Genomic DNA, 20,539 nt, shown 5'->3' with positions numbered 1-20,539 from the left:
ATTCAAATGCACACCCGGTCGAGCTACATTTTCGTCCGTCGAGTTTTCGGTTTCGTTTGACTTTCGAGAAGGGGTCCTCCCGTCGGAACGGGAACTAGCGGCGAACTAACGGTACTCTGTCGCGATAACTGGTCGGTAGAGTGTAAAAAAGGGGGGGAAAAAGAAAGAAAGAAAGAGAGAAAGAAAGGGAAGGAGAAATTTGGCTTCCGAAAGGGGATCCTCTCCGTATCGCTGGTCGATCGTCCACCAGCCGGTGGAGGAAGCCGGCAGCCGAGTCCGCTTCTCCGAGTCGATGAAACGTGGCGATCGTGTCTGCACTCCTGGCGAAAAGGTCTACTCGACTCGCACGTGGCACTCGAGTTTCTATCTCGCCGTTTTATCTCGCGTTTCCTTCATCTTCATCCTCCTCCTCTTTCCTTCTCCAACTACACGTCTCCTCTCACCTTTCTCTCTTCCCTCCTCTCGTTCTCCCTCCTTTCGCTCGCTTCTCCCCTCCCTTCTCGTCCTCCTCCTCCTCCTCCTCTGGAGAGGAGTTTGGTCTTTTTAACCGCGGCCGTATCTGCATCTAAATGCGCTCCTCGGATGCGAAATTCTGAGGACGTCACGTGGTGATATGTGACTCGGGTAACAGCGTCTTCGGGGGCTCTCGCTCGTCAAGGATCGCCTTCCCGGAATGCGAAGCGACGGGACGAAGCGAGAAAACACTTGGCCTCGCCAACTCGCCCATCCTTTGCCCCCCTCCCCCGCCTATATCTTCCCGTTTTGCATACCGGTAGCGATACCTTCGTTCTCGCAAACTTCCTCCCTCCCTTCTAACGCCCTCGAAAATAAAAGCTTCGAAAGCCGTCGGCCCTTCCTTGCACCCACTCCAAACCTGAATTTTTTCTCGCCCGGATTCCCAACCGCGACATCTCGGAAACAAAGAACGCTTGAAAATGTTGGAAAACGTCAGATGGGATGGAAATAATATCGATCGACCGTGGACTGCTAGTTTAGTTTTTAGTTCGAGAAGGAAGAAAGAGGAATCTCTCGAGTACGATTCATAAGGGAGGGGAGAGAGAGAGAGAGAGAGTTGGAAAAGAATCTGTCGAAGGTCGATACGAGGGACGTCGATACGGGAAAGCCAATATCGGTTCGAGTTTATGGACGATGGTGGATGCCAGGCGCCTAAGTAATTACCCGTACCTCGTAAAAAAGACTACATAAACAGGAGGGTGGAGACAGGCGCGTGTGTCTCACTGTGTTTCGGGCCGTACACCGGGTGGAGCGCAATAATCGTACAGCTGTGAACATTTCGGAGCGACGACGAGCGGGAGTAATAAATATCGGGTTACATTCCGGGAGGGGGGAATAACTAGCCGACTATTTACCTAAATATTTATTAACCAGATAAGCGGAATGATCTATCCTCTTCTTTTTTCCTTCCTCTCTCTCCCCTCGACTTTCGACTCGTCGAAGAAAAAGAGGAGAGAAAAAACAAAGAAAGAGAGAAAGATTCGTCGTGGTTGGCGAGAAGGAGAATACTCGAAATTCGAACGATCCTTCGAACGAGTTATCGTCGATAAACGAAAGAATCCTCCTCCTTCCTTTTTTTCTCTCATCCTCCCGAGGATGACTTATTTATCGGCCACCGTAATTCGAGGCCATCGTCTATCTCATTTCCTCCTCCTTTTATCTGTGGAAAAGGATACGCGCGATTTTGCCAATCGAAAGTGGAATGGTATCGTCTTCCAGGTACGATATCGACCGTTCTTTCCTCCTTATCCAATCCGCACACGCGTCTTCTTTCCTCTCGTAGAGAAACGTTAAGCAAAATGGAATAATGGAATAGTCTCGGGTTGGACGGCGTTCGTGGTTAGAGAGAAGGAGAAGGAACGAAACATCGTCCCATCGCGTTTAAAAAATTAAGCCAAGTTCTATCGAGCGGGAGGGAGTCGAGGAAAATGGTAGAGATAGCCGAGTTCTCGAATTGCCGCGTACACGTGTTTTTTCGCCTCGTAAAATGTCATCGAAAACGGAACGGGACGAAGCTTGTATATACGTAGCGTACGTAGGAACGGGCATCGAACGAAAAGTATCGATTACAGAGTTCTCGTCAGGGAAGGACGACTCGCGGAACGAAACAAAATCGCGCACGATCGATAAACGCGCGATCCTCTTCCCAACCTCTTCGTGTTACACCACGGTGGACACGATACGACCCGCGTACGTATCTCCAATGTATACTCGATGCTTCGATATGAGAAAATATCCTTCTTTTTCCAACGAAATATACTGTATATATATATATTATATTTCTTTTTTCTTCTTCTAGCGCGTAAAAAGAAAACGAAATGTACAGCTATATCTCTCGAATCTAGAATACAAGATTTAAACAACGGAGGAGGCATCTCGCGAATATACGAACATAAGGTTTAAAGAGAAAGATCTTTTCTCGTGGGAAGAGAAGATTCGACGAATAATTAAGAGGAGCGAGTAATAAACGTCGGTATTTTCTCGGTTTAACGGGAACGCGAGGGTGATCAAAGGATCGCCTTTAACCGTCCCGCAAATGCGATTATCCATAAACGAGAGGAGCGGACGGTGAGAGGCGGTAAAAAAGAAGAAAGAGGAGAAGAAGAAAGGAAAAAAGGAAGGACGAGTCGGCCATTCTCCTTCTTCGCGGTTAGGTTATACGCAATTACGCGCGCGCGCGAGAGAGAGAGAGAGAGAGAGAGAGAGTCCTCGCGTCCTGGGACACGATTGGGACACTCGTCCCAAATCGTGGACGGAGTCGGATCGATGCTCGTAACCGGGCCTCCTGACCCAGGAGTCGCGCTTACGCATCTGTTTGCTGATTTGTGGCTCGGCGTCGTTTCACCGGCGGATTTTTATCACGGCCAAAAGCTATCCGGTGATTGCGTCGTTAAGAACCTTCCAAAGTATAGAGAAAGAGAGAGAGACTTTTTTTCTTTCCTTTTCTTTTTATCCTCTTTCATTCGCTGCGTGCGCACACCGCCTCTTCTCCTTCTCCTTCTCCTTCTCCTTCTCCACGCGGCATCCATCGAACGTCCGTCCATCCAAACGTCCCCCTCTTCTCCCTCTTTCGTTACTTTTTCACGCGTTTATTACGCGTCCATCGATTTACACGCGACTCGGTCGCCGGCACGTTCGTGACGCGATAGCATTAATCGCGATGCATCGGTGATTGATTTTTTTCTCCTCGAAACGCGCGTGTATGCAGCCGTGGAAAAAAGGATACGCGGATTTTAATGGATACGAAAGCATCAACGCTGGCAAGGGAGGATCGCGGAGGAGGCAAGGACGAAGAGGAGAGGACTCCCGTCTCTCCCTCCTCGCTCCCCGGCTTCCTCGCAGCCGATGAGCCGAGACGTTTTATCGAGACACTCGATAGATGTACGATCCTTGGATCGTCCTCTCCTCGAGCCGGGACTGGATCGTTGTCGCGTGATCTGCATCGTCGCTCCTTTATTTCATCCTGTCCCTCGTGACCATCCGACCGTGTACTCTTCTCTTCTCGTCGGCGGGGAAACAGAATCCCCTCGAATCCCCTCCAAGTAGCGCGCGTAAGAAAGCGGAAGAGACGAGACAGAGAGAGAGAGAGATACCTTGCTTTCGCGTTGAAGATGCGCTTTCGCGTCGCGACTCGATCCCACGCTGCCCACCATTCCGTAATTCCACCGTTTTTCTCTAATTTCGCGCGCGGGTGCGTCGTTAGTTAAAAGTCGAGGTTTTTCGCGCGATCGTTAATCGTTCCGTTTAATTGCCGCTCTCTGGAATCCACATTCGTTCCACTCTCTCCCTCTCTCTCTCTCCCTCTCTCTCTCTCTCTCTCTCTCTCTCTCTCTCTCTCTCTCTCCCCCTCTCTCTCTCTCCGTTTTTCCAGGGACTCGTTAGATCGTAAATTGGCGGAATTCGCGCAGCGTCGTAAATCTAACCGCCCTCGAACCCCGCGCTACCGTCTGAACGTTACCTCCCGTGATAATTACCGGGGGAGGAGAGTGGGAGGGGGCGCGTGTGGAAAAATAAACCGTTCGACGACAACCAGCGCCGTTTTCGATTTGTTTGTGAACCTAACGGATCTCGCACAGGGGAAGGAGGATCTCCGTACACCGAGATATCCGCCGAATTCCGTTTTCATCGATAGACCACCGTCGTCGGCCGGCAAACAAGTCGACCGACGTGGAACGAAATTAATGCTAATCCCTTGGAGGGAATTAATCCCCCTCCTTCCGAGGCGAACGAGAGAACAGAGCTGGCTTACTCTCATCTGCGTGCCACGCCATCGGATTAATCGCTCCCTCCTTTTTCTTTCCTTTTCTTACTCCTTTTCGTTCGCTTTTTCTTAAACACGCAACGTATTAGATATCCACTTTTCGATAGGTGGAAGACGATTTGAAAGAGGAGGTTCGTTTTCGAAAGAGGGAAGACGTTTCGAGGGGGGTTATTCGCTTTATCCTTTATTGAAAGTGACACCACACGAAATCGTGGACACAGTCATCCTCTACTAGTCTAGTATCTCTATATTCGAATCAAAGGGGTGTCGATCCCCTTTCGTGTCGTTGTCAGGTTACAAAAAGAGAGGAGGAAGAAAATATCGGGGTTCTTTGTATCTTTCTTAGAGGGCCCCTCTTCCCTCGCTCTTTTCGTTGTCGCCGCAGCCTTGCACACCTCGTTGGCACGCGTTGTTCGTCGGATAAGGAGGGGAAGGACGTAAACGTAGGATCGTTTATTAGAAGTGATAGCGTTTTAACCGAGAGATATTTCAAGAAGGCGAGACTTGGTGAAGGGAGTGGGGGGGGGAAATGAAGCCAGCTTATCCGACCAATCTACTCGCGCGCGTTCGTTTATCACGCTCAAGTTCGGCCAAGATTGTTCCCGTTACAAAGCGTGTGGGCCGAATATCCTCTTGATTAAGATTTAATTTTTTAAATCACGTTCCACTCGTCGAACGACGAGTCTGCGACGACGATGACGACGACGACGACTCGGGACACGTGCTCTCCCTTCTTCGCTCCTCCCCTCCCTCTTTCTTCTCTCCTCGAATTCTTTGACGAGAAAAGAAGAAGAAGAACACGTCGAAATTCATCGAGCTGGTTTTAACGAAATGATATAATAAACGTAACCGCGTGTCTAATTGGCTCCAAGTTTATCGCGACGCAACGTTGTACAACCGTTGGACGTTGTTACTTTAATAACAACGGGTTTTCGTCCACGAAGGTGGGATCGTCGTAAAGTACGGCGGCCGCGTTAATTAAGGGGAGGGGAGGTTGCAACGTTTTCTGCGTCAATCGTTCGGCCAATGAAAGGAAGTACGCCTCTGAGAGAGGCTTCTTCCTCCGACCGACCAAGAATTCAACCAAATGTACCGTATATCGTGTGCAACGAGAAGGGATTACGATCTCCTCTTTCCTCTTTCAGAGAGATCGAGAGCACGAACCGACAACTTTTCTTGATTGTCCAGTCGTCTTTTATTCGTCGATGAGGAATTTTTCTCCACTCTGTGATTTTTTTTCTCGAGAATCTGATCTTCCTTTATCCGCAAATGGATCGATCGTTAGCCCAAGATTCGTTCATAGTTTAATTGTCTCTCATGCCTTAAATCTCTTTCTTCTTCTCACCGTCGGATAAATCTTGACCTAGAAACTTAGGTGGTGGGGGAAGGACGAAAAGCATTGTGCGCATTATGTCAATCTCCAGCGGCGAGCCGTTGCCCCTTTCGCGAGGATCAACCCTTTCCAGGCCTGTTTCGCCCGAACCAGCAACTCCAGATTCAGACCCGCGTGTTCGGTGATCTCATAAGATAATTATTCGTAAGATAATTATTCGTAAGATAAGATTATAAAGAGCTTAGGAACCTATTTATGATATTCTAAAAAAAATCAAGCATAAATAAATAAATTGTCGCCGTTCAACTTGCCAACAATTCCAATGGTGTCGGAGAGTCAACTCGTTGTAAAAGGTTAATAAAATAAAACTCGCGTCGAAATTCGAGTTATTCGCGTGCAGGACGTGGCTTGTGCGAACAAACGTGATATTCTCGATGTATCGTTTCTTCCGGAAGAACAAACTTCTTGGACCCCCTTTTGCCGCGCGTGCAAGCCTCGAATAATAATTTCCAGGAGTTAGAATTATAAAAATGAGGGACGCTGAAAAAAAAAGGAAGGAAAGAGAAAAAAAGAAATCCTCTGCTGTTTCCCAAAGAGGCACAAAGGGAAGGAGGACAAGCCCCGGTGGACGGAGCTACAAAGCGGAGTCGCGCAAACGCGTCCATCCCCTCGAGCCACCGGCTCGAATAAAATTCACCCTTCCCCCAAGCTTTCTCTCCTTTCTCTCCGCGAAATTAATAAGATCCACGCGTCCGAATCGAATCGTGTCCCAGCTTGAAACGGCTCGATCCCTTGCGAAGCTCTCCGATATAGATAATAGTAATAGATACGCGTTGGAAAGTCGAAGTACGTCGGCCTCTCTGATCTCATCTTTCATCACGTGAACGGATCGAGATCGAGATTTAATTTCGGCTTTTCGAGAAAGAGGTGGGAGCCACTGGATATTCTAGCCACGGAGGAGTCACTCGAATAACGGAATCTCCCTTTGACCAAGATTTATTCCCGCTCGACGAAACGGTCAACCACGCCGCTACTACGCATCTATCTACTTTTGTATCTACTTTCGTTTAAGGACGAGGCCTGATTGTGCCGAGGATTTTTTTAATCCTACCATTCGAAACCGATTCGCTTTCTCGCGACTCGCGTCTGCGAATTAACCGTTTAAATTCGTCCCAACCCTAATGGATAGAGACAGAGACAGAGAGACAGAGATAGAGAGAAAGCAAGAGAGATAGAGAGAAAGCAAGAGAGAGAGAGAGAGAGAGAGANGAGACAGAGACAGAGAGAGAGAGAGAGAGAGAGAGGAAGGAAGGGAGAGAAGACGGAGGAAGGAAAGAGAAAGAAAGGAAGAGAGAGGCACCCTTGGGTATCTAGGAGGAGGCAAAGCCTCTCCTAATGCATCTGTACGTTTCCCATTACGATTCGGTGCGCGTGGGTTAAACTAACGAGACCGGGCGACTGGAAGCGAGAAGGGTGAGAAGAGAGACGAGAAGGACAGCCACGGGCTGGCATGCCGGTCGGATTAAAGAAAGATGGGAGCGCGAGCGGCACGATCGCGGAACGAAAGGAAGAGAGAGAGAGAGAGAGAGAGAGAGAGGGAGGAAGAATACGTGACGAAGAGAGGCAGCGAGAGGAACACCGGCGGGCCAGAGTGGGAAAGGGGAGAAAGAGAATAGGGAGGGGGTGAGTTCCCATCTCGATTCGGCCCGGTTTCCATAGCGACTGGAACGTGACCACGTTGCCCATGGGGAAGACGAGCGAAAGAAAGACGAATACAAGGGGGATCGAAGGAAGGAGGGAGGAAGAGGGAAGAAGCGTCGTCGTCGCGGGTGCGATACCGGCACACCGTGTTCTCTCTCTCTCTCTCTCCTATCTGGCGAGGAAAAAGAGAGGAGGAGGGTAGCTGGATAAATGGATACAGAGGATATATATATATATATAGAGAGAGAGAGAGAGAGAGAGGAAAGAGTGGTTAAATCAACCGTGAGGTCACGTGGGAGCACGGCGGTAGACCCTTCGAAAAAGTTCCGGTGTTGGAGCGCAACGAGAAAAACTAGCGAAACGGTCGGTGGTGAACAGTCGGCCGGAATTGAATTGAAACCCGAGCGCGCCGAGTCGTCGCTCGGTTGAAACGCGCCTCTGCCTTCTGCCTCGCCTCGCCTATACCCGAGTAACAGAGGGAGGGGGAGGAAAGGTAATCTAATTTTCGTCGCTCGGAAAAATGCGCACAACCCCTCCCTCCCCTGGAAAAGCGTTGATCGATCGAAACCGGTCTTGGAAAATTTCGCATTTGCGATCGTATTTAATCGGCAGCACAAAGGAAACGATCGAGCGCGGGTAACGTTAACCGAGGACACTCGAGTCGACGTATCCCGAGAGAGAGAGAGAGAGAGAGAGAGAGGATTGGCAATTTGTCGAAGGGTCGGTCCAGTACCGGTTGGATTGGCACCGCGGTACGTTCGGTCCCCTCAAAGGACCAAACTGCCACCACGAGATCCCTTGAAGCTATGGTACAAACACACCTTAACTACTACTACTACTACCACCACCACTGCGCGGTGGTTTAACTGGAATCGATGATTCATCTCGTCGCATTGTTGCCCCGAGTTTTCCCTCGGAACGAGACGCGCATACGAAAATTTACGCGCCTCCTACGGGGAAGAAGAGCCTTAGGTTGGGGCGAAAGTCAATTTGGAAAACCTCGGCGTGTCGACGAGGGTGAGCGCGTGTCGGATGGACGGCAGGAACGACGCGATCAACGACACCTACGAAATTGACGTTTCTTCTTTGGGTGAAGAGAGGACGGCCCTTTCGATTTATCCGAAAGCCGTCCGAAAGAATTTGTTTCTGCTCTTCTCCTTTCCCCTCCATCCGAGTCTTAAGATTCCGATGGAAAATTTTCGAAAAAACGTAACGAGTCGAGTTTTTCCTTTCGGGAGTGACAAACCGATTCCGTAATTCGATCTTCGCGCACCGGAAGGGAGCCTATGCTCTCTTGGATGGACGCGTAATTCCAAGAAACACGATCCGTAAGATCGTAAAATAAGGAAAATAAAATCAGAGAGAGAGAGAGAGAGACGTTACCTATCGAGCAAAAAAGGTCGAGAAAATCGATCGTACGATTGCATGAATTAAGGATATATAAAACGAAGAAAGAAGGGAACGAAGAGAAACTTTCTTTCTCCTTTCGTTTCGTTTTTTTTCGAATCTTTTTCAGACCCTTTCTGATCCGCGGTAAGTTTTCCCGGAAAAAATGTGGCGCTCGTTAAAATTATCTACGACACCGGAGAGAGAGAAAAAGAGAGAGCAATGAGGGAGGGAGGGTTAGAGAAATCGGGTGAAAAATAAAAAGTGACGGTTGATAAGAGGGAGGAGGGAAGAAAAGAATCCGCGACAACCGACAACCGAATTAACTTCTCTAGGCATCTCGATCTTTCCTCGTTTTGTCATTGTCCCCGCGGATAAAGATCTACCGAGCTCGTGCACACTCTACGCGTACCTACATATATATATATATATATATATATATATATATATATATATACACATTCTTAGCCCTTTACGAGCGGGGGAGGAGGACGGAGACACGGTGCGTCCTTCTCTCCGAGCGGGTTTCTATAAAATATGAGGGACATTAATATTCCAAGCCTCCTCCCGAGAAGAGGCGCGGTGGTGGATGGAAAATGGTAGAACTGCCGAGATAAAGTAGAAACTACTGTCCACTCGGTATTTCGAGTATTCCGTGGCCTGCTTTTCGCCACCACTCTGTAATTACCCTCTTCTCCGCACCTATCTAGCCAAGAGTACTACTTGCCCTCCCCCCCCCTTTCCTCGCTTTTCGAGCGAACGCGGAGAATATACGATCGTTTCCATTCCCTTCCCCGTTCGTAGTTTAAAAGTTGCCGCTTAACGTTTTATTATCGTTTACGAGGATGGACGTGGAAAATAGAAGGCACGAGGAAGGATGAGGGAAGCTAGGATAGCTCGGTTACGTTACGTATCTCGCGGTGGTCCTTGATCGCGATTGGACGAGACCTGGAGCGAGATTGGATCTGCGAGTATCGATCATGCATCGGGCAGAGCTCCTCCGTTCGAGTACTAATGGAAAGACTGGTATTCATGTGAACGGCCTTCGGGGCTTCTGCCAGGCCGTTGCCTGCACCGTCAGTCCTTTCCTTCTCTTCTCTTCTCTTCTCTTCTCTTCTCTTCACTTCGCTGCCTTTTATTACTTCTTTCCTTCCTCCTCTTATTCCCCCTTCTCTCTATTCGTTTGTCCTTCTCTTCTTCTCCTTCCCGCCCTCCGCCTCTCCTCCTCTCCACTCTCCGTTCTAGGTGTTTTTCATTCTCTTTGTTCAAGCGGGCCGCTCGCTTTCTCTTTCGCGCGGCTTCGGATCCCCGTATATCTGTCATCCGCGCCGCGTCGTTAGAAGAGAGACACTGTTTATTGACACGAGTCGTCGTCGAGTGGCTCGTCGCGTTCCCCCCTCTTCCCCCGCGTTCCCGTTCGTGAACGTTCGCCGTGTGTGCGCGCACGCGCGCGCGCGGCTTAACGCGCTTCCAGTCGAAATCGCGGCGGCGCCACGCGCGTCTTCCTCTCCCGTCGCGAGACGGAATTTCGCGAGCGCGAGATCGAGCGGATAAGCGAGAGACTCGAGTGGTGGAATCGAGACGGGTGAAAAGAGAGGTGTAAAGAAAAAGGTAAGGGACAAAAGAGGGCGAGAAGTCGGATTGTTTCGAATATCCAGCCTCCGTTGCATCGCGCATCCTTCCGAAATTTCGCGCAATTTTTATTTTATTTCTTTCGCGGACAGACAGAGAGAGATCGGTCAATTTTCTTTTCTACGAGGAGATGATAAATTTTCGAATTAATCTTGTCACTCTTGGAGGAAACAAAGTTGGTGTCCTCCAGAAAAGGAGGACGGCCAAATTGCCAGCCAGCCAGCCAGCCAGCCAGCCCCCTCGGGAAACTTGCGCGGTGTAACGGTGTTGCTCGAGGAATCCATAACATAAAGTAGACCCTCGAAGCCGTAGAAAGAACAGAGGTTCTCTGATTCCCGTACTCGGACGCTCGATTAAAATCGGCCCATTCTTTCTTTCGTTCCTGCGAATCTTGGAATCGAAAATTGTTTTTACCCGTGATTATCAAAGTTTACTGGCTCGAGTTCGAGAATTGGAATAACACTCTTGAATACAGAAGAGGAGGAGGGGGGAATCAACTCGAGAGGAACCCCTTGTACGTTTTTCCCCCCTCGGTGATGGTGGCTGTGCGCTATCTCGAGGAAGCAAGTTATCTCGTTGCCGATCAAACGGGGTGCCGAGGCGGTATTATTTTCCTTCTCTCTCTCTCTCTCCCTCTTTCTTTCCTTCTTTCTTTCCTTCACCCGGTGTCCTCTTCCGTTTTCCTTAGAACGAGAACGTGGCGTCGGGTGCTCGAGCCCTGCTCGTGAAATTCCTAATTAAGATTCGGGAGCCGAAACTCAGGAAAGAGGAGAGGAGAGGAGAGAAGACCCTCGCCGTGTCCCGGCTTCTCTCCTCTCTCCTTCCTTCCCTCCCACTCCTCCTCGCGGCTTTCTCGCTAGGCGTAGCCGTGGGCCATTGCGACTCTACCCGGCTCGAACCCTCCCTCCTCTCCCTCGGTCGTTACCCACGTTGTTCCATTGTTGGATTATCGTAAACACAGTTTCATTACTGCGATAAAGATGGCGAGGTTTTTGGCCCAGAGCGTCGAACGTCCCGTCCCCCTCCAAACTCGAGGAAACTCGATTTCTCCGGGAAAAGGGATGATCGCCACCCTTCTTTTTTTCTTTTTCTTTTTTTTTTTATTTTTAAAGGCGATATCTTTCCAAGACGGAGAGAAACGTTTGGCATTGGCTCGCCAGGCCGTTAAGCCGGCTTGGAAAAATATTCGAATATCGAGGATTATAGAGAGAGGATTATAATTATATTTTCTCAATTTTAATTCACTCGGTCCAATCAATTTTCTCGAACTCTCCGTTACATTCGGCGAAAATCGACGAGATTTTTCGATATTTGACGGCTTATATCGAGAGGATATATATATATTTCCTCGATGGAATAACTCGAGGCGTCAAAGGTCGTGGATGCGATGACACGGGCGAAAGAGAGGGAGCGAGGCTGAACGTGTACGTACGTACAATGGTCGTGGAGGAGGAGAGGCGTCGTTTGCCGGCAGGTGAAGAGATGGTTTGGCCGCGTACCATCTGGACGTCCATTATCGCACGATCGATTATTAACCGAATTATTAATCGAAAACCTCGCCTCGAATTTTCTTCCAATCCTCCCCTCCGAATTTCCAAACGTTCCCCTTCCCCTGCAAAATTCCACTCCCAAGGAATTTAACGTCCAACGGCAATTAACTCGAGCAACGCGTCGTTGAACGTACGAACAAAACGTTCTCGTTATCTCGGTGTTGGGGGATATCGGTGGGCGACAGATGCCCCGTTTGCGCGTTCCCTGTGTGTCGCGCCGAGTAATCGACTATATAATGGATTCCTAGGACTGGCGCGATACGTCAAACTGACAGGTCCAGGGGCGTCCGAGAACGAACCTCGATCCCCGGGTCGGTCCTTCCCGATATTAAACACCTCCCCTGCTAATTCGTGACGATTTTTTCCTTCCCTTCTCTCTTTTCGAGGCGACGAATTAGCATAAGATCGGTCCCCTCTGCCCTTCCTTACCGAACGAGGGGTTGAAGAGGAGAGGAGGGAAATTACATCTAGCGCGCAGAAAGAGATGGAAGCAATTCGGCCGAGAAACGTGCCAGCTCGTCTGCTCGTCACGATCATTGCCCGGCTACGCCCCTCGCGCGCCAACGCTCGCCGCCGCCGTCTCGAAATAGTATCGGGGGATATCGCTCGGGTGTATCTTTGGACCAGACTCCATTCACACTGCCGAACTGCCGATGTTGGGGCTCGAGTCTCGTAGTCGTCGTCGTCGTCGTCTCTCGTTTTATTGGCTTGGCCTGCCTGCCTGCCTGTCTGTCTGTCTGTCTATCCGTTGTTGGCCGGCCGGCTCGTGGTTTCCGACGTCGGGATAAATTGCGTTCCTGAGCGTCGCGCGTACGTTTTCTCTCTCCTCGAGAGGGAGAGACAAGGCGAGCTTAGATAAGAGAGAGAGAGAGAGTTGGGAAACGGTGAGGCTATCCCTTTCCCTCCCTTCGCCTCGCCTCGTCGGTCGAGTTTTCAGCCCCCTGCTCGCGAGCAGCCCTCCTCGTTACAACGCGACGTGCCGTCTCGTCAGGGGCGACGGTCATTGGCGCGTTCAGCCCTTCCGACACGCGACACCGGCGACACGCCGAGTTAACTCGAAATATTACGACGCCGGTTAGCCTCATTATGGATGAACGGCTGTTATCGAATCGTTCGCCAACAACCGAAGTGGCGAAAAATAAAATTGTTGAGAAATAGATCCCTTCCTCGATCTTCTGAATTTTCGTATCCCTCGATAATATCCGCGGAATCGGAAGAGGGAAGAGAAGGCGAGCAATTTGTCCAACCCTCCCTCCCCAATAATTCGGGAATAAATTCTCCTCCACCCTCGCCTCAGGATTCTACTTTCTCCCCTCCCTCCATCTTGGAATCCGAAAGAGAAATCTCGGTTAACGGGCGAGAGAAACAGCGCGGGAATGCTGCTCGAACGCCGTCTCTCTACCAGACGGCAGTGTATCGAACGAGGGTGGCGAATAAACGGAGGGATTGGCGCGCGACCACCCTTGCACCACCCGGTATAAGCGGTCAGCTACGCGACCCTTCCTCTTCCCGGATCGAAGAAATCCCCTGCCATTCAAAGAGTTTCCCTTCCAAGAAAAAAAGAGGAAGGAAGAAGAGGAAGAAGAAGAAACCACCACGTCTCCAATCTCCACCGTGTCGTGTCCTCGAAAGGAGGGGATGAACGCTACGTGGCGTTCGTCTGTCTAGGAACGAGAGAGAGAGAGAGAGAGAGAGAGAGAGAGAGAGAGAGAGGGAGAGAAAAAATGGCGATTCCGCACGATCGAATCCCCGCTCGTACAAGTTGGCGTCGAGTTAATTTAACTTTCGCGATTCGTAGCCCGCGGTAACGCGCCGCTCCTCCGAAACGGTCGAAACGGAGTAGAAATGTGATGCACGTAGCACGTGGGTAGGGGGAGGGGGAGGAAGGGAGTACGTGCGCGCTCGGCTCGACGTGCTGCCAACCCCAAGGGCGAGGGGTGCACGATATATGTGTGTGTGTGTGTGTGTGTGTGTGTGTGTGTGTGTGTGTGTGTGTGTGTGTGTGTATTAAGATCCACGAGCCCACAGCTAGACTGAAACTTGGTCCACCCTCTAAGTCTCCCCTTCTCTTCCCTCGTCCGAAGCTATACACCATCGGAATCGCGATTATGGTGGCAATATTACGGTTCGTCGAGGGAGAAAGGAGAGGAGGAGAAGGAATCGTTTGGTTGCTACGAAGGGGAAGGGAAGAATTCCCCTTCCATCCTCCGTTTCGCCCCTTCCTTTCTTCCGACAGCTCGCTCCGCTTTCCACGGGCTTTATTGGCTTTATCTCGAAACCCGGCGGTTCGTGTCTATTTACCACTGGAGTCGAGATCCAGCGGCGAAGAAATAGAAAACGGAGTGGATCGGATCGTATCTACCTCCTCCTCGTATCGTACCTCGAATCGATAGGTTAACGCGCCTCGTCCGAGTAGCGGCATTTTGAGCGGCGACGACTGAATTTTCATCGAATTCCCTCGGAACGAGACCGCGGAATCCATCGCGGGACGAAACTTTTTTTCCTTCCCTGCTTCTTTTCTTCTTCCGTGTTCGATGGATACTTACATAAGAACTCGTTTCTTTGCTTGGAAATTTTTCGAAAAAATTTTTCATCCCATTTTTAATCCCGTGGAAAGGATTGGATTTTAGACGTAATTTTCGAGAGAGTTAATGACCATCGATCGATAGTAGTTTTGTATTTCTTTTGCTCGAATTGGGGATGAGCAGGCGGGGTACAAGTAGCTCGCACGCGGAGCGATTTAAAAAGGTAATATTTTTTCGATTAATCCATTTCCATCTGTTCCGAAAGCGATTTCGAAAACGAAGAATTTTGGAATCGAAGCTAACCGATTAACAATCGAGAAGCGCGAATGGAATTCGGTCGGATAAAAGCCACGAGGTCTAATGTGCTAATCTTGCGCGCTATCCGAGCAGCGAAACGCGTTAAGTGGCGTAATTAATTCCGTTTAAAATCTCTCCACCGCTTAGGGAGAGATTAAAGAAACAGCTTGTGGACGTCGATGTATCATTCTTTCGGTCTTTCTCTTCTCCTTCTTTCCATTCTCTTTCTTTTCTTCCTCTCTATCGCTTCGAGCAATTTCACACCGAGAGAAATCGGCTGCGGGAAATGTTTGGTTCCCCGAAAAATCGCGTTAAAAGAGAAGCCAATTAAATTCCGCGGCCGTTAACCACGCGGAGTCGTTCCGTCTTTTTTCGTCGCTCGAACCGTCGAGTCGAGTGTGCGCATGCGCGTGCGTGTGTGAGGCTGCGTGACGAAAGAACGGCAAAGTGAAAGCGGCGCGGAAAGATAGAGCGTGGACGAAGGAACGGAGGGGGAGAGGGAAGAGGGAGAGGGGAGGTTGAAATTTACTGTCCTAACGCAATTTCCCAGGCGATAAAACTCGCGCGTAGGCGTCGAAATAACAACTCGGCGACTTTTCTTCGTTCCTCTAATGGCGTTCGCGCGATGCCGAACGTTCATCAACCACCTCGCGCCTCGCCTTCTCCTCGCCTCGTTCCGTCTTCGTCCCTCCCTTGCGCCCGTTACGAAGGAGCGACGAAGGAGGACAATCGTCCGACCGAGCGAATACCGGCCAAAGTCGCCGTTTCATCGCCTCGCAAATAATCTCGCTCGATCATCCCCACCGCAAATTTTTCCGATCCACGGTCGCTGCGTTTCGACCTTCGTTTCGCCCGTCTACCGAAACGAAATCCTTTTTTCCCCTCCCCTCTTTTTTCTCTCTCTCTCTTTCCTCTCTTCTTCCCTTCCCTTCCCTCGTCCCCTTTACTCGCCGTAATAATCTCTCTTTGCGCCACCGAAGTAACCGTACGGCTGAATTTATTGCGGCCTCCCTGCCGGAAACACGTCCGCAAGAAAATCTTCTGGTTAAGAAGGCTGATCTTCTCGATCTACCGTTTTTTTGCCTACCCTTCTTACCTACGTATAGCAGCCTCTCCTCGATCGAGAGAGAAAGAGAGAATAGTTTCCAGAGGAGGAGGAGAAGGAGGAGGAGGACAGCGATGACGAAGAAGACGACGAAGAAGACGACGACGACGACGACGACGACGACGGGGTCCTTCTTGCCCGGTCGGAACTTTTTGCGGTCTCTCTCGGGACGAGCCCAAGCCGAGGGGGGCAATAAAACTAATGGTAACGCGCGCCGGTAATTCCTTGCGGTCTGTTTGTCGCGAGTCGACGACCTGCCCTCTCCTCGCCTCCCCGTCATTCGCCAAAGGGAGGATATATACCTCCGTTCAACGTCGACGGACAAGTGGTTCCCCGGATCGGACGTGGACCTCTTCCTCTCCTTTTCCTTTTCCTTTTCCTTTTCGGCTGATCCGGTGTCTGGAAATCGAGGCGATAGAGATAGGATGGATCCTCTGTCCTCCTCTCTCTCTCTCTCTCTCTCTCACCCTTCAACGTTGTTTCTGTAAATAAATCGCGAAGGGAGTTGGAAGATCTCGGGGAGATGGAAAGCACCTTGAAGACCTTGAAGAAACGGGTGGAGGGGAGGAGGTTCGGGAGCAAAGCTGATTTCGGGTGGAAATGCTGACTCTACGCGAAATCTCGCGTAATCCAAACGCAAACACCAACGTCTCTCTCTCTCTCTCTCTCTCTCTCTCGAGGGTGGAAAGGAGATTCGCTTTATTTGACCAAACCCCGTTTATCTCGTCACAGGGGGGGTCTCCCTCCCCATACGCGTTTCGTTGATCAGCGAACGGTGGAAAATTAAGATCGTCCCTGTTTGATTGCAGTGGGTGGAAGAGTCGTTCACCAACTTCGACAAGGGCATCAATTGGCGGAGTTACGTTGTCTGCGACGTGGCGTACAACAACGTGAACAATTGGCTGTGGACGCCGTTCATAGAGAGGGGACCGGCGAACCGCATGTACATAGAGATCAAATTCACCACTCGTGACTGTTCCCTGTTCCCAGGAAACGCGCTCAGTTGCAAAGAAACTTTCAGCCTACTTTACTACGAGTTCGACGTGGCCACCAAGGAGCCGCCACCGTGGGAAACGGACAGTTACAAGTTGATCGGTAAGCCCAAACCCTTATCATCCCCACCCCCCCTCTCCCTCGGGATTCGAAACTTGGTCGCCCGAACTCGTTTCGCTCGAGGCGAGAGTCGCGAGGCGAATCATCCACCGACCGGATCGACTGCGTCCACAGGGCGCATAGCCGCAGGCGAGGGAAGGTTCAACACCAACACCGAGGTGGTGATAAACACGGAGGTGAAGTCCATCCCCGTGACGAAGAAGGGCGTCTACTTCGCGTTCAGGGATCAGGGCGCTTGCATCTCGATCCTTGCCATCAAGGTTTACTACATCAGCTGCCCGGAGATTTCCGTCAACTTCGCGCACTTCCCTGCAACGCCGACCGGCCGCGAGGTGGCGTTGATCGAGCAAACGATCGGCACCTGCGTGGCGAACGCAGTGGTGATCGAGCAGCCCACCTTCCTCTGCAAGGGGGACGGGAAATGGTACTTACCCAGCGGCGGATGCCACTGCAAGCCGGGATACCAAGCCGACGTGGAGAAGCAGGAGTGCACCGAGTGCCCGATCGGTAAATTCAAACACGAGGCGGGGTCGCACAGTTGCGAGGCTTGCCCGGCCCACAGCAAATCATCCGATTACGGGTTCACGGAGTGTCGTTGCGATCCAGGCTACTTCAGGGCCGAGAAGGATCCCAAGAAAATGCCCTGCACGCGTGAGTTTTCGTTGTCCCTTGCCGATTCTTCTTCGAATCTATCGTTTAATCGTTTCTTTTCTTTTTTTTTTTTTTTTTTTTTTTTTTTAATGTGTAGAACCACCCTCGGCCCCGCAAAATTTGACCGTGAACTTCGTCGACCAGTCAACCGTGTTTCTGTCTTGGAACGCGCCGCACATGCTCGGCGGGAGGACGGATACGACTTACAGGGTGGTCTGCGATGCATGTAGCATGGGTGTCAAATACATTCCCAACACCGTACGTTTCTTTCATTTTTACACGCGGGAAGGTAAAATTCAACGCTCCTCCCTTATTTTCCTTTTGTGAACAGGAGGTATTCAACGACACGAAGATCACGATAACTGGATTGAACGCGGTCACCACTTATCGGTTCCAAGTGTTCGCCGAGAACGGTGTCTCGGCGTTGGCAGGGAAGTCGGAATACGTGGACATAACCGTGACCACGGATGCAAGCGTGCCGAGTTTGGTGAGCAACGTAAGGATTACGAGCGTGAAGAGTTCCGAGTTGAGCATCAGCTGGGACGCGCCGATAACCGAAAACGGGGACAGCGATCTGGTGGAAAGATACGAAGGTTAGAATTATAATTTACTCTATCGTTTGCTCCCCATCCGTTTGCTCTCTATCTGTTTCCATTCCCTTTCGATCGATCCGAATATTTTTTTTGTCGCAGTGAGGTGTTATCCACGTTACGACGACGCCACCAATGCCACCGTCATCCAAACCTCGGAATTGTCCGCGACGTTCAAGGGCCTGAAACCATCCACCGATTACGCGATACAAGTTCGAGCGAAAACTACGCGAGGTTGGGGCGAGTACACACCGGTCGTGTACAAGAAGACGCTTCACGCTATGGGATTAGGTAGGGCGATGGGATGGGATCGTATGTATATTCCTTCCTTCCTTCGAAGGAAAGAATCGCGTGTTTTCGTCCTTCTTCCGTATATATATATATATATATATGTATATCTCACTCGCTCTCTACGTCTTCAGATTACGTCGGAGAGGATGACAATATGCAAGTGAGAATCATAGCGGGTGCTATAGTGGCCGTGGTAGTTCTTCTCGTCATCATCATCATCATGACAGTTTTGATTTTGAGAAGGTAAACGAATCGCGCGGAAATCAAAGACGCAAGAGTTATTATACGTACTTTTAACCCTTACCCGATTATTTGATTGATGTGGTATGATTTCGATGCAGCAGGGCCTCGGACGAATGCAACAAGAAACAGCCGAGCGATTGCGACACATTGGAATATAGAAACGGCGAAGGTACGTTTTCTCGATGCCGATTCGGCTTCGATTCTCTTTTTCTTTCTTTTATATATATATATATATATATATATATATACGTATATATATATAAATTCATTATCGCTACTATTACTATTACTACCCCCCCGCTCTGTCACTTTCATAGTTGTTTCACTATGCCCTCGTGTCTTGCGACTAATATTTTTGGATCACCAACCCCCACCCCCTTTCAGTTAGATCCAGCAAGTGAGCCCCCCCCCCTATGTATACAGTATACCCCCACTAATAATGTCTTGTTGCCAAATACCCAGTACTTTTAGAGGTACTCTTATCTCTTTGTCTCGAATACGAAAGAAAGATTTTATTGAAAAGTGGTTCGTTCGTGAAAGAGAAGTTTGTTCGTGGTTTAAAAGAAAGTGAAATCGGACCGATTTCGGGGCAGGAAAAAGAGAGAAAAAAAAAAAAAAAGAAAAAAGAGAGACGATGATTTTTCGTGCAAAATTGATATCGATCTGGCCCACGACCAAAGTATCATTATTCTAACCAAATTCTTTCGATTCTTTCTTTTCATGTGCGATTCCCCTAATCTATCGAACCTGCCTCCATGAAAAAATCCATGAAAAAACCCAATGAAACAATGTACACAATCGCCTGCTACTACAGGACTAGTTGTGACCTACAGTAAGTCTTCTCCAACACCTCAAGTTTTTTTTCTAGGAACTCGGTTTTACGTAGTTAATTTTTGCACCCCCTTGCAACTTAAAGAAATGCATCTCTTTGACGCGTTCCAAATTTTTTTCGCGCACGAACACGCACCATCCTTCTAACTCTGTCTTCCTCTGTGTTGTATTGAACAGATGTATCAGATGACTCTCTTCGTTACGCACGAAAAGATACACACGAAAGATGTGCGTGCACGTGCTTTTGTGCTTGCGTCGTACAGTGTATCTCTACTACTGTTCTGCATGCGTATTGTTGTTAGTGTGTTATCATTGCATTTGTTATTTTTTTTTTTTTTCACGTATGTTATTTTATTTCGTTCCTTTTTTTTGTTTTTTTCTTTGTCCTGTGTTTTGTTTTGTTTTCTTTTTCACACGCTGAACCAACGCGAGAGACGAAAATAAAAGCAATCAGAAAAATAAGAAAAATAAGAGAAATCACCAGAAACGCGTTATCCCGCCTTTTTTTTTTTTTTTTTTTTTTTTTTTTCTTTCTCTTTCAATCACTCTAATCTCAACAAACTCGTCGTTCCTCCGCTCGTTTCGCGTCATTAAAATTATTCATCGAACATCATCCGCTTCTATTTTGTTTGCTGTTTGTCAATTAGTTGTGTTGGTTGTTGTGTTGTTCACAGTGCACTGCAAAATGGACAGTTCACCGATTGTGACAACCCACACCAACAACAAGAGCAAGTCCTCGCGTAAGTCCCAATAAAAACTTGTTCGAAACCGTTTGACCCGTTCGGAAATGGAAAACGACGCTCTTGTCGATCGACATCCTCACAAAACTCAAACTCGTTCAAACTGTTACACGACACACTGCCCTTATTTTATTTTCGCTCGCACCACGATCCGTTCTTTCCTCTCTCTCTCTCTCTCTCTCTGTTCTTATCTCTCTCCTACGTTTCTTTCATCCCTTGAATTGTTTTCAACGTAGATGAGAAACGCACGAAAAAAAAAAAAAAAAAAAAAAAAA

The 20,539-nt window shown here is 49.3% G+C and overlaps 1 protein-coding gene across 13 annotated transcripts in view; it reads left to right on the top strand.

Moving 5' to 3' along the window:
* Nucleotides 1–20,539, top strand: part of LOC122711017 (ephrin type-B receptor 1-B) — a 56,219-nt gene that overhangs the window by 21,100 nt on the left and 14,580 nt on the right. For 3 of the 13 annotated variants that reach the window (XM_043929369.1, XM_043929363.1, XM_043929367.1), the window contains exons 3-11: nt 16,615–16,900; nt 17,033–17,569; nt 17,667–17,827; nt 17,901–18,162; nt 18,262–18,450; nt 18,582–18,693; nt 18,792–18,862; nt 19,508–19,525; nt 20,199–20,264. In XM_043929369.1, the coding sequence (XP_043785304.1) occupies nt 16,615–16,900; nt 17,033–17,569; nt 17,667–17,827; nt 17,901–18,162; nt 18,262–18,450; nt 18,582–18,693; nt 18,792–18,862; nt 19,508–19,525; nt 20,199–20,264 (1,702 nt within the window). The remainder of the gene's footprint in view (nt 1–16,614; nt 16,901–17,032; nt 17,570–17,666; nt 17,828–17,900; nt 18,163–18,261; nt 18,451–18,581; nt 18,694–18,791; nt 18,863–19,507; nt 19,526–20,198; nt 20,265–20,539) is intronic. The other 10 variants (XM_043929373.1, XM_043929375.1, XM_043929371.1 and 7 more) reach the window with 6 other exon arrangements.

Source organism: Apis laboriosa, unplaced genomic scaffold, assembly GCF_014066325.1.
Source record: "Apis laboriosa isolate Shangri-la unplaced genomic scaffold, ASM1406632v1 scaffold16_cov148, whole genome shotgun sequence".
In the NCBI taxonomy this organism is placed as follows: Eukaryota; Metazoa; Arthropoda; class Insecta; order Hymenoptera; family Apidae; genus Apis; species Apis laboriosa.
This window is presented reverse-complemented; position numbering and strand designations above follow the sequence as displayed.